Below are 13,286 nucleotides of genomic sequence, written 5' to 3'. Positions count from 1 at the left end.
AAAAAGAAATAACAACCTCTGCATTTGCATTAGAACTGTGGGCATGATTCATCATGCCCGATCCATTGCTAGTCAGCCAAGACAAAATGGCAAAGTCCCCTTTATTAAGGGATATCCAATCCCATTAAAAAACAAACAAACAAACAAACAAAAACATTCAGTGCAAATCTTGGTGAGCTGAAAGCCTTAGACTTCCACACATTCCTCAACATTTCCACACATTGCAAGCTACAGAACAGAAATGCTTTTTTACGCCGCATGTGAGGATGGACCTTGGCTTCCTTTTACCTCAGAAGAACTGAAGGATCCACAAAGATGACACTGAAACTAAGTGCTGTGTTAAATACTCCAAGTTCTAATCCTGATTCTATCCCTGTAGGGTATTTTTTCTTTCAATTTTCTGAAATCTGAGCAGAATGGAAGAGGTGTCAAAGCTTGTTTACCAAAGCCAGCATATCCGATTAAAAACCAGTAAGCAGTGATGCCTACGGAAGGTGATCCTCCAGGAGCATCAATCTGATAGGTAAATGTCAGCTTGTAATTGAAAGATCCGACTTCAAAGAATCCATCCCTGTTGATTTCTAGTCAAGTGAAAAAAAAGTACAAATCAACAGTTAACTTTGTAGGAAATGCAGTAGATGGATGCAGTAGATTTCCACATTGAACTTAACCTCTCTCTCTTATTCCTGTTCTCCAAGCAAAAGAAAACCTTTGAACAATCTTTCAGCCCTGCAGGTTAAGGTGAGCTGGAGGATGACACAAATTGAAACAGTGAGCTATATCGGAGTCTGAACCATCCTGAACGTCCAGAGCACTTGTCAGCACAAGACAAGCAGATCACAAGGAAAACAGCTACCAAACACACAGGTTTGTTAAGGAATGTCATCCACTGCTCCCTGTAAGTGAAGAAATTTCCTTCTCACCCACCCTGCTGTAAGCGATCAGACGATCAGACGTGCTCTCCAGCCTGCAACTCTGGGAAACCGCAGCTCTACCGACTAACGTGTTAAATACCGGCCCTCAGGCGACAGCTTAAGTGAGGCCTTTCATGTCCTTTTATTCCATCTGTTTGTGTAGCTTTGAGCTCCGGGAAGCTGAACATGGAGATCTCCCTTCTTTCTGCTTGATCTCAGCGCTGGGGGAGTTCTTGCTCCCAGGGCTGCCATGCCTCCGCTTTCTCTGGGTGTGAGAGGGAGGAGAGGAGGGTGGAGAAGGAGGCCGCTCACCAGCCCTTCTGTCCCCAGATGCCATTTTGTTAAGTTCTCTTCTTTCACCTACCGTATAATCAGCTCCACATCACAGCGCTTAAGACAGACTCTGAGACGGTGAATACTTCCACCGAGGCTGTATAATTGCTCTCAGATGGTTCAAAACTCTGTGTGTACGCTATAACCAGCGTAAGAAGTTTCCAGAACAACAGATTCCAACTTTGGGGTTTGCACTTTTTTTCATTTCTTTAAGCTGTTTTTAAAATAAAAGGGTATTGTACAGAGCTATAGACCCAATGGCTATTACAGATGATTGTATATCCAAGCCACATGCAGAAACAAGGTGCTTCAAGACTCCCAATATACTCCTTTTTTTTTTTTTTTTAATGAATATTTTCCTGGCTGTGGATGGTGTTTCCCAATGCCCTCCCAGCAGCATTTGCAAATCCTTTTTTTCCCTGAAAGGGATTTGACTCAAATTTCAGATCCCATGAATAAATATAAAAATGACACTACTTCTCTGTAAAGTGAATTTTGAAATAAACTTAGATGGATGAAAAAACTTGTTTGGATATTCCTAACCGTTGGCTTATACCATTTTAACATGAATCAAATTCAAGAAGCTAAATTGATGTAAACTCAGGCTAAGCACATTCAAGGATATCCATAAAGGAGTTATCCCAGTCAGAGTAAAGTAATTTAAAAGCTGATTTCAGTTGAAAAGATGTGATTTATGGTGGTAAAAACTTGATCTCAGGAATACACATAGGGAAGGGCATTTTGTTCACGGAGCAGTAACTGGAATGGTTTTCTTTTTTCAGTAGTATTGCATGACAACACCATTCAGAGGTGTGCAGTATTCAAGGAAAATGGAAGGGTAAGAAGCAGAAGAAAAGAGCATCATAACACAGAATGAACAGTAATCTTATGCCTAACCCAGCTTTTTCTATACACCTGACTGACTTCTGTTGGTTTCAGTGAAACCATGGGCATACTAAAATCCATGCTTATTTGCTTGTCAGAATTGAAGAGTATTAAAAACAAGACTGTATGTGAATAGCGGGCAGTTTTCAAACCACTAGAACACACCAAGCACTTCTCTAGGCACGTACAACTAACGTAAATTTCAACGCAGCAGGGGTCTCTTATGCCCTATACTTGTTATGAAAAATGTCAGAAACTGAAAGTTAAATATAACAGACAACCACGCTCATCCAGGCTGATTATGAGAGGGGCTTAAAAATGTTTATTTAATATATTAAAAAGCTCGCTGTCAACACCTTTCATGCTATATGCTTGAATATCCTTGATTAGGGTTTGTGCAGCTGTGGTTTTCCTACTGAATTAATTTTGTAAATTCTGGTGAGATGATAGAACTTTTCCAGCTGTGTAATCATTAATTAACTTGGCTGCATCCGAGTGACTCCAACCTATACCTGTCTGTGAAATACTCAACTGTTTTTATCTAACATCAACTTTGACTTCTGCCTGGTGTTTCTTACAGAGTGAAAACATTTTTTATTATTTTTTTTTAATTTTATTTAAAAAAAAAAGGAAATTGAAAGTGCTGCAGGATGATTTGGTAGAATAACTTCTTGCCTTTCCCATACTTTTATAATTCTTACATGCAGGGAATGCTTTGAAGGATTTGGGAATAATGACTTTCTCTTTCTATGCTTTTATAAGATGCAAGTACAGGAGGGTTGTAGCTCATGGCTGCAGTTTCAAGTCTAAAAACAGCATTCAGGATCTTTTGGGAATTTTAAATTGATAGGATACTGGAGACCAATAGCAGAAGTGAGCCAGAAGAGATTTAATTGGTCAATACCCAATGTCAAAATTTTGGAGAACACTCTTCAAAATACACATACCTTGTGTATTGTTATTTAAACCTGAGGAGAGCTTCCTAGTGTCTACTCTAGGGGTCCCAAATTCCAAAGGCATCATTTACTAGGCAATGTAATTGCTTCTTACTGAAAGAAAAATAATCCGTTCCTTAAGCTTTTCCTGAAGCAAGCTGAAAGCCAGCTGGAAAGGGATGAAAGAAATTGGTCAATGCTAGATGTTCTCTGAGAGGTGAGCTACTTTAGGCCCCCAGATTTTAAGAAAGGAAAGAGTCAGAAGAAGCTGAACACATCATACCTCCTTTCAAATAAATTTACAGTACCTTGTATGCCCTCATCTACTTTCTTCTTCTATAAGTCAAAACATATGCTATAAAACAGGAGCCATGGAGGCAAACTAGTAGGTTAAGCACTTAAGCTGCAAAATGAATTAGTCAGAATAATCTACTTCATTATTCCTCTCAATGCTAGCATGATAATAGATGATTAGATGTTGCAAAGGGACTTTTGAGAAAGACTTAAATTTGCAGCCTTCTGGTCAGAATTAGAATGGAGCAAGAGAGTGAACTCTGAGTGCTTTGACATCTCTAACTAGAGTCTTCTTGGAAAACTCATTTACATCTAATTAAGCAACATAATTTTGTTACCTTACTCATAGGCTGTTCCTTCTGTCTTTGCTATGAAAGCATCAGGCAAGTGTCCCATAATGATTCTGCTAAGGGTGGACATTTTGTCAGTAGGAATTACTGTCTAACCACTTTGCTCTAATGAGGTTTGACTCTTCACCAGCTTGCAATTAAGGACAATAGGCAATATTTATATTTCACAACTCCTGTTATGCCTCCATGGTGATGTGTGAGCCAGGACTCCAAACCAACATACGTATGGGTGAACTTCAGATAATTGTTAAATCTGTGGTAAGGTCAGAGTTTATTTACGCATGAGAATGTTCATTAATGTAGTTTTGATTCAGATGGTACTTCAAATGGAACCAAAATTACATTTCAGAAGAAGCTCAAATCCTAGAACTAAATAATATCCCACTAGTATTGGAAAAAAATATAAAAAAAATAAAAAGAAAAATTACATCACTATAAAGAATGGAAAGATGTCATTTTGCAATCACCAGACATCTGTAAGAAAATAATACGCAGAGGGACTGACAAAAAAGAAAGTGTTCCATTTCAGAGAAGTATTGACTTAAAAACATATTCTCAATTCGCTTCAAAGTTGATGTTAAATATGTGATTAACTTTCTGCCTAGTCAGGGAAACACATCAGAGTATTGCTAAAGCACTTCTGACAGGAGCCTACAACAAGTGAATCAATCAACAATAAATATAAAAAGGTACTATTCCTAGAATAAGTCAGGTCATAATGAGAAGAGGTGCTTGCTCAGACTGTCTGAATTTGTTATTTGTCAGTGGATCTCCTCATTACTAAAACAAATTATGATTCTTCTGTTTTCTTTATTAGCATCTTTAATGTATAGATTCCCACGTTGAACTACCTGGGAAAGGGAACCCAAAAAGACTACAATAAGGCCAAATATTTTTTCTTTGCAACACAGAGGTATACTGCCAAACTGAAAATTTCTTGAAGTTTCTTGAGGTTTCCTATTAATTACTGGATTTTAATTATTTACCTGAGAGGACATCCCATGGCATGGATAAAGGATTGCTTTGTCATCCTCTTCAGCTCCCTGATCTAAGCAGTAGCCACTAGCTTTGCTGTTACGTACCTATAACCAAATCAGAAGGAAAACAGTTGTATTAGATGTTATTCTGTAAGATGCAAGTCCAATCTAGCCATCACTTAGTTACAGTACAACTACTGACACAAATAACAGATAAAACCGTTCTCATTTTCTCTGAGAAACATGTTCTTATTCTTCATGTATGTCAGGACTCCAATAATACAGTTGCTCCAAGAAAAGACAGCTTATTTGGTTGACCTGCTGTCTTTATAAAATTATTAACTTGGGTCAGAGTTTTATTTTCATCAATCACTTAGGGGTCAAAACCCCATTAAATTCACACTAAGAAACCCAGGCCAAGTTTTGCTCCAGATTACCCTAGTGTAGAAATAAATTTTGATGCTCTGTGCTGGAAATGTGACTTCACCAAACAGTATTAGAACTACCCTGCCACTGTGTTGGCTTTTGCAAACTTTTACTTGCTTGTATTTTGTATATAAAAACAAACAAAAAAAAGAAACAATTTTATTTGAATTCAGACTATAGTACCTTGCCATGTACAGAAATGACATACATTATTGTGAAAGAATACAGCAAGGATAAGCAGCACTGGAGTGCTTTCAGTGTGTTTACAGATTGGGTTCAGTGAACCAACCAAGTCAAAAATTCATGCATCCTCCCAGACAAGCAGACAGATCTATAAAACTGTGTTGGAGCTCTCATGAAATTACAAACCTTTCTTCCTCTTCAGGCTAGAAGTATTACACACATTTTGGACACAAAAATTTTACAGGTTTCTTAAACAAGAAATTATTTAGATGCACATTTTGGAACAGTCAACAGGTCAGTTTTAGTTTAGACTGTGAGCAATTTGTCTGGCCACTGTAATAACACAGAAATAGTTGCTTCATGAAGTGTCAGAAAAAATCAGTAAATAATCCTTTATATTATAGTGTATGAACATAGCAGGCGATCTGATGGGATAAGGGGGTTCACTAGCAGTTAAATTTCAGGAAGTTTATTTTATGACTCAGGTACTATAGAGGCTAAAGAACATGAAGACAGCTTTATGACAGCTTTAAAAATGTGAATTGAGTCACTAGGAAATATATTTTTACTATTGTTTCATTCTGTTTCATGTCTACTCGATACATCTATTTTCCTTAAACTCTTTAAAATTCAGAAACCTTTTTCTCTGGAAAAATAGCCATAAGAGAAAACATTTAATAGCAAGCTTGATATAATTTAGGATGAAGCATCCTTTTTTTTTTTTTTTTTTTTTTTTTTTCTTCCATTATGGCCACGTAAGACAGGAAGGGAACTATGCCAATTTATACTAGCTGAAAAGCTTGTATGGCTCCATTTTATTATACAGTCTAATGAATACATACCTGCATCGCTGAACTTCCTGTTGGACTCAATAACTTTGTTATGCAACCACTCAACAGAAACAAACTTCTTTTTAGAGCCCAGCTTTCTAACCGTCTGCTATAATTGACACAACATTGGCAGTACTGCCGATGTGCTTCTCAGTTAACAGCATTTTTAGAGCTGACAGTTACTAATAGCCCCTGTTGAATTTACTAAATGTCTTTCGTTGGTTACTGCCAGGGATAGTTATATTAGGATGCAATAAAACTTGCACTTTATATCAATATCTGAAGTGCCTGACTTATTTTTATATGAAGTCAATCAACTGGAACAGAAAGGAGGAATGTCCATTAAGTTGTCTTGTGTTAAAATTTATTGCATTTGGATTTAATTGTAGTTCAAGCAGACAATTAAAACAGAACCTTAAAAACGTTACGCAACAGGAGCTGTCCTAAAACTTTGCCCCATTTAACAGATGTAACCTATAGCACTTTTACCCTACAGGCATATGACAGACTAAAAAAATAATACAGAAGGCAAATCTGACTGCTTTAAAGATTTGGATCAAGCATACATGGCATTTTTGATTGGTTAACAGAAAAGAAAGAAATGATCCAGAAAGCTGAGATGAACCAAAACATCTACACATTTCCAACACGTTTGGATTCTGCATTTTATTAGGGTCAACTAACCTGTTCATTCAGCTATCTGAGTAGGTGTTCTAGGGTCTTACTCATTACTGATGTACAGGTGGAAATGAAAATCCAGATTCTGAGCACAAAGCAGACTTTTTTTTCTCTGACTCCTTTTTATGATAAAGACATGCCAAATGGTAGCCTCAACTTCATCTGAACAAGAACATTTTTTTTATTTTTTTTTTATCGCTAACAAGGAGGATTTGCAGAAATGAGTTAACAAAGTGAATATAATCGTTCAAATAAGTTTGGCAAAACCTGAAATGGGTTTCTTTACTAAAAATAATTCAGTAAATTTAACAGTTCTTATCAGCAGCAATTATTTCAGCTCTCTTGACTACTGATGTTTTGTTCATGTCTGTGGCATCCTATTTGGGAAAAAATGACCTCAAATTCATGTTCTCAGAGCTGCTCTATTTTAAAATGAAAGCCAAGGTGGTTGCACATTATTGTTAGTGAGAATGACTTCATCTGATACACCCCAATGGGAGGGACAATGCTTCTCAAAGCCACACTTCCCAGCGTTGATTAAAAGTAGGTGAGAGCATTTGTGTTGCTACTACCATGCTGACTTGAAATTGCTCTGTACATCCTGATACCCACCACTAAGATGAAAGGATTTCTGTAATGCAGCCATGATGTATTTTCAAAGACATACAGTACCTCTCCATAAGTGACTGTATTATTATAAACCCTCATTTCAGGATAGACGTTCTCCAAGTACCACTTAAAACTCCGGCACTGCAGTCTCTGTCGTAGAGCTATTCTTTCAGAAACATCTCCAAAATCAACTCCTGGGTTCTACAAAGTGGAAAGAGAATAAAGAAATGTCACCACATTGACTTTACAGTTGTTTTCTTTACCGAAACCAAATTGGAGTTCAATTGTATACCAAGCTGCATTTCCCTCTGTACTTGCTCTTTTGTAAGTAGCAGCTCATCAAACAGCTGCTGCTGAGAGTAGACAATAAATATTAATGAAAGTCAGTGGAAAAAGGATAACAAACAAGCAAAAAAAAAAAATAGTCCCAAACAAAACATAAATCTAACTAAAAAACCAGTATGAATGTTGTGAAAATACAGCAATTCTAAGTGTTTGCAATCAAACCTGTACTCCTTTGCTTCCAGATTCATCAGGATTTTGGCTCTAATTCTGATCTAAGAGACAGCAGCTTGATCATGGTTTACTCTAGTAACAGTCCTGGCTATTTGCTAATGTAAATGAGAACAAAACAGACCTGTTAAAACTTTGAGGCAGAGTTGCTCAAAAAGTCATTAAGCTCCATTAAGCATTTGCATAGACCAACATTCAATTTTTATAGGAACCGGTGCTCGTTTGCAGACTTAAGCTATAAAATGTAGTTAAACTCAAAACTTTTGCAATTCTATTTCAGAATTTAATTCATGTTTGAATAAAAAGTTCCAGGAAAAACATAGGCTGGAAGAATCAAATCAATACGATCAAAACCAGCCATTTCAGAAAGGCCAGGTCAGTTATTGTCTAGATGTAAGCCAGCATAAATTATCATAGTTCAACTTCAAGACAAGAACTTACCTCATCTAATTTGTTTTTCCAGCATTATAAGAATCAAATGGACTGAAACTGGGGATCTATCTTAAGTGCCTCATACAGAAATCTTTCTGGAGGAAATGTGTGTTTTACAAATTATGTCTAATGCAGGGTTACAAGACAGCAGGAAATCTTAGCTTGGGGTTTATTAGAATCCCCAACAGATGCCTTGTTTTCAGGAGAGAATACAAGTGTAATACTGAACAGGTTTTTCCATTTGCCACATAAAGAGATTGCTGTGCTCACTGCTGCTTGCTGATGCGTACTTTGTCATGAGCTCTCTACGTAGCATCCATTCAAATGAATGTTAATTTACATTCTACTTTGGGCTACATGGAAGGACAGCAATTCTCAGAAGCACTCAGTACAAGAAATCATTCAATATAAGATTTCTTTATAATAAAAATTAACGAGGAATAGATCATAAGTAGGGGTGTACAAAACTACAGATAAACTGCAGGAAAGCTATGCTGACCTGTTGATGTAGAGGGGGTGTGGGAACACAACTTTTCTGATATGTCCAATGATCATCCGCAAATCAGGATACACATTATGCACAGATCCTCAGTAACTTAGAAGGGAGCCAAATGTGGAAAAGATGGTGTGAGCTATGAAATGGTTAATTTGGATGGGTTTTGGTATGCTGCAACACATGTATTTTACTCGCCTCCCTTCATCCCTATTCCACAATGAGGGAATACAACACCTTTTTTACTGGGCTATTTCTACAAATCACAAGAGCAGCAAATTGAGCAGCTATGAAAATGCTGTGCTTACTTCTGTACTAGCTGAAGTCATCAAGTCTGGGTTACTGTGTGATGGTTCAGAAATGAGATGCCCGCAGGATTTAGTATGCAGGGACATTCTTTTTAGCCAGGCAGGAAGGTTTTTAGTTCTCTTGTAGAAGGTTTTTCTTATGGCTTAGACCAGTAAAATACTTGAATCATTGAGATTGAATACTACAGTAGAATAACTATGAACAGTAACATGCTAGCTTCCTTTTCCTGAGAGCTAATGGGGTTATTTTTATGTTGTACATTTTATCAATCAGTTTATTTTATGGAAAGTAAATTTTAATGTTCAATATTTCTGCTGATTTTATGCCATTTAACGTAGATGTGCCTATTTTTTTAAAGCACTGTTGTATAGTGCAGTGCATAAAACTGCATCAATAAGAAATCTCAGAGAGATTAAAGGAAATCATGTTTTGGTGTAAATGCTTATTTAAATGTATTTTCTATTCTCAGAATTTGTTTGCAGAAAGCATCAAGTAAACATATTTACCAAGACTACTTCTTTTTCATCTTCCTGTTAGAAACTTACCATTTGTTCAAATGGATGCAGACAGGGCCAAAATGTCCCTAAAAGCTTAAATGAACACTTCTTTGTCTTCCTTCTACTACCCTGGAAGTCTTGTGTGGGAAAGAAGTTAGGCAGTATTGCCTTGTTAAGGGAAAATAATTCTCTGCAATTACCTGTCATGCCGGAAGTAGCAACCAAAACACACCTTCAGAGATCTACCTTTCAGCACAATACAGAATGTCCAATACTGAACAACAGTAAGTAAAACTCAAGTCTCTGAGTATCTAACATATTCAGGCATCACGTACAGAAAAAGAGAAAAATTGCTCCTTTAGATATATATATGTTTTTAAAAACACAACAGAAATTAACAAAAATTGGATTTGATATATTACCTAGGTATCAGAGCACAAGTAGGTATTTAGGACAAAACTAAATCTGGTGAAGTCTTTGCCAAGACTCCCACCACTTTGTTGGACTCTGGGTGGTAACTGTGAATGTTCACAAAGACACGGCTGGACTGGCATACTTTCCTGCTCAGGTAGGAGCATTGCCTACTTCCATTTACTTCAAACCAATCATCTTTGGCCAAATCCCTCATATAAGGGTTAACTTTTTAGTTAAGTTATCACTAGTCACAGAACAGAGTATGCTTCCCTTCAGCTGCTCTCCCTATGCCCCTCTACATGAATAATTTGGATACAAATACCACTGAAGGATACAACAGCAATCAGCTTCCACCTGACTGTGATATAACACGTATCTCTTCTCTTGAAGAATTATGCTCAGTGGAGGTGCAGCATGTGATATACTTACAGAATCAAGTACAGTTTATATAATATTTAGATTACATAGATTACTAGAGGTCCCCACGTACAATCTAGAATTCATACACACAGCAAGAAGCAGGATGCATCCACATTGCCACTCTCAGCCAGTAGACAATAAAGCTAGTTAACGTGTGATTCTTTTATCACATACTTTGTTTTTTATGCTGGTGAGGTTCACTGAGCCTCATGATGAATCATGATATTTATTTATGGACAATTCTCCAGTCCTCACCACTGTAGCATATGAACACCTCCAAGTTTAATGGCATCCTAAATTAATGACTTCTTCTGAGGAAGTGCATAAACCTGAAACATCGTGCTCCAGTTAAATTATAAGTCTGTGTCACTGCTCCTGAGCATACAACAAAACTTACACAGAGGAAGCAAGTTTATGACAGAGCTCTGTACTGAGCATTCACCAGCTCAGAACTCTTCCTTCAGTTTTTTGAGTGCTGTATATGATTGCAGCAATATCCTTCACCTCTAAGAGCTAAGTAGGAACAAGTATCCACACTTCTGCCTTTGTTCAGGAGACAGCGTGGCCTGTACTTACTGCCATGGGGATGTTCCACGCCATGTAAACATGCGACTTGAAGTCATCCATCCAGACCTCAGCAGCCCGCAGGGCGTTGCGCTTTGCATAGTAATCGATGTCGTTGTTGTAGGGTTTCTTTGTGCGTTCGATGTGTGCCACACGAGAACAGGGTAACACCTCCATGCTTCCTCCACATTGCCAGACCTGGGAGAGTTTGAGGAAAGTCAACTGAATGATTTTTTATTTTATTTTTTTTAAGGTGATGTGACTGCTTCTTTTAAGATGATGTATATACAGTGTTCTCTAGTTGGAGATGGGTACTACTGAATAACGACTGCCTGACTTACCTGCTGTGAGGGTGAAACCCTTCCTGCCCTGAATTGACGAAAATGAGTACAAGGGGTGAATACTGCTGGCTGTGTTAGGTACAAAGATGTAGTTGTCATAAATACCCAAGTCCTTCCCCATAACGTCACTGTTCTTGGAACCATTAGGAAGAAGACAAATTGCAAGGTGGTAACCTGTACCATACAGACTAGTTTAACCTTGTTCTCGTTAGTGAAAATTCAACAAAAATCATTTGTATCACCTGGCTGTGTTTGCTCCTGTATGAGGGTTACTGTATCAGCTCTCCAAACCAACTAACAAACTGTCAACATCTTAAATGTGACTGCCATAAAAACCTAATGTTACATACTTAGCATACATTAGCATCTTAGGTAACCTATTCCACCCCACAGCCTTTTATGACAGGATTTGAACATTGACTTTAGGAAGGAAAAGGAAACATTATCTACATGCACAACACCAACAGATAGAAGCATGGAAACATACTTACGTCCTCATTATAGAAACAGACTTGGATTGTGAGACGGTTATAATTATTATTCTAATCTAGCCCCTCCAGGCTTCACTGCTTTTCAGCACAACAGTTCTCCTTCACACACACACTTTGCCCTGCCTTCCTCAATAAGAAACACGCTCTGACTTACCACATTAGCACAGGATGTCCCATGGAAACTTTATCCAAGAATATGACATGAGCATCAGCACAGGATGTTGTGGTAAAACCATTAACCTAAATGTGTCAATTTAGCAGCAGAGGTCACTGCCACACTTGGCAGTGGACGTGAGGACAGCAAACATATTGCCTACCCTGTGCTTTGTGATGCCTGGCTCTCAGCTTTGAAGAGGAGCATGCAACAATGCAACAGTGAGGCTGGCTTCTTGCTCTCCTTCCCAGGCGGGGAGAAACCTCCCTGGTGCAGCTACCCCCAGGTTGAAGAGGACAGATAAAAGTGGCCAAGTGGAGACTGTACTGCCTTTCTGGACACTGCTGTACAAACATGGGGTAGTTTTTTCTTGTTGATTATTGACCCCCATGGTGGGAAACACAGAGAAGCTGTCTCTAAGAATTGGTGAGGTTTGGCGTCACGCAGGGTCAGTGATGTTTGTGGTTCAATGCCCTCAGGTCTGCACCTAGTACTATTGCCTAGCTGAAATAAATAAAAGATATTAAAATATAAGAAATGATCCCCTGTTTTACAAGGCTGCCTTTTACTCAGCATAAGAGCTCATTTCCAGACCAAATGTACTCCAGAACAAAACCCTGGGGCAGTACTGCAGCTAACCTGCCTTCTCAGGGAAAAAGATAAATTGCTTGGGAAGTGGCAGATAAAATCATCTCCTCCAGTTTGTGTTTTTTTTTTTTTTTTAAATACATTGTTAGATGATACTTATTTGCTGCTTTCTGAGCAGTCCTGTAGTCAATCATTGGCCACAGGAATTTGCATTTGATAAATGAAATACGCCAAAAAACACACTGTTCATAAATTTGGACTGGCATATGCTGAGGGTTTCCAGTGCAAAGGGAAAGTGCTAAGAAAAAGAAATAAAATAATTTATTTTCATGATCAGAAGGGTAGATGAGCAGTACACTTCAGTATACTCCTTTTGCCCAACCCATCCTGGCAGTCAGCTATTTAATGCACAGCACATTTTTCTTTCTCTTGATATGGTTAATGACCTTGTAATTTTTATTTATGTATTTTGGTACCAAGGGCAAATACATTATCTGAGCAATGGATTTATTACCTTCAAATGCTGGTGCTCATGCAAACCTGAAAAGGAAAAGGTACTAAACTGCAACATTAAAGGAAACAGTTTAGCTCATCTGTAAATTCAACACAAATAGTTATTTACTAGTGATTAATTCTCCCCATATGAAATCCACAGG

At 37.8% G+C, this 13,286-nt stretch overlaps 1 protein-coding gene across 12 annotated transcripts in view; it reads right to left on the bottom strand.

The window, feature by feature from the left end:
• Positions 1-13,286, bottom strand: part of GALNT9 (polypeptide N-acetylgalactosaminyltransferase 9) — a 429,083-nt gene that overhangs the window by 7,950 nt on the left and 407,847 nt on the right. For all 12 annotated transcript variants that reach the window (XM_072024316.1, XM_038187419.2, XM_038187422.2 and 9 more), the window contains 3 exons: positions 11,069-11,254; positions 7,478-7,615; positions 4,698-4,793 (listed from right to left, as the gene is read on the bottom strand). In XM_072024316.1, the coding sequence (XP_071880417.1) occupies positions 4,698-4,793; positions 7,478-7,615; positions 11,069-11,254 (420 nt within the window). The remainder of the gene's footprint in view (positions 1-4,697; positions 4,794-7,477; positions 7,616-11,068; positions 11,255-13,286) is intronic.

Source organism: Anas platyrhynchos, chromosome 16, assembly GCF_047663525.1.
Source record: "Anas platyrhynchos isolate ZD024472 breed Pekin duck chromosome 16, IASCAAS_PekinDuck_T2T, whole genome shotgun sequence".
NCBI lineage: Eukaryota > Metazoa > Chordata > Aves > Anseriformes > Anatidae > Anas > Anas platyrhynchos.
This window is presented reverse-complemented; position numbering and strand designations above follow the sequence as displayed.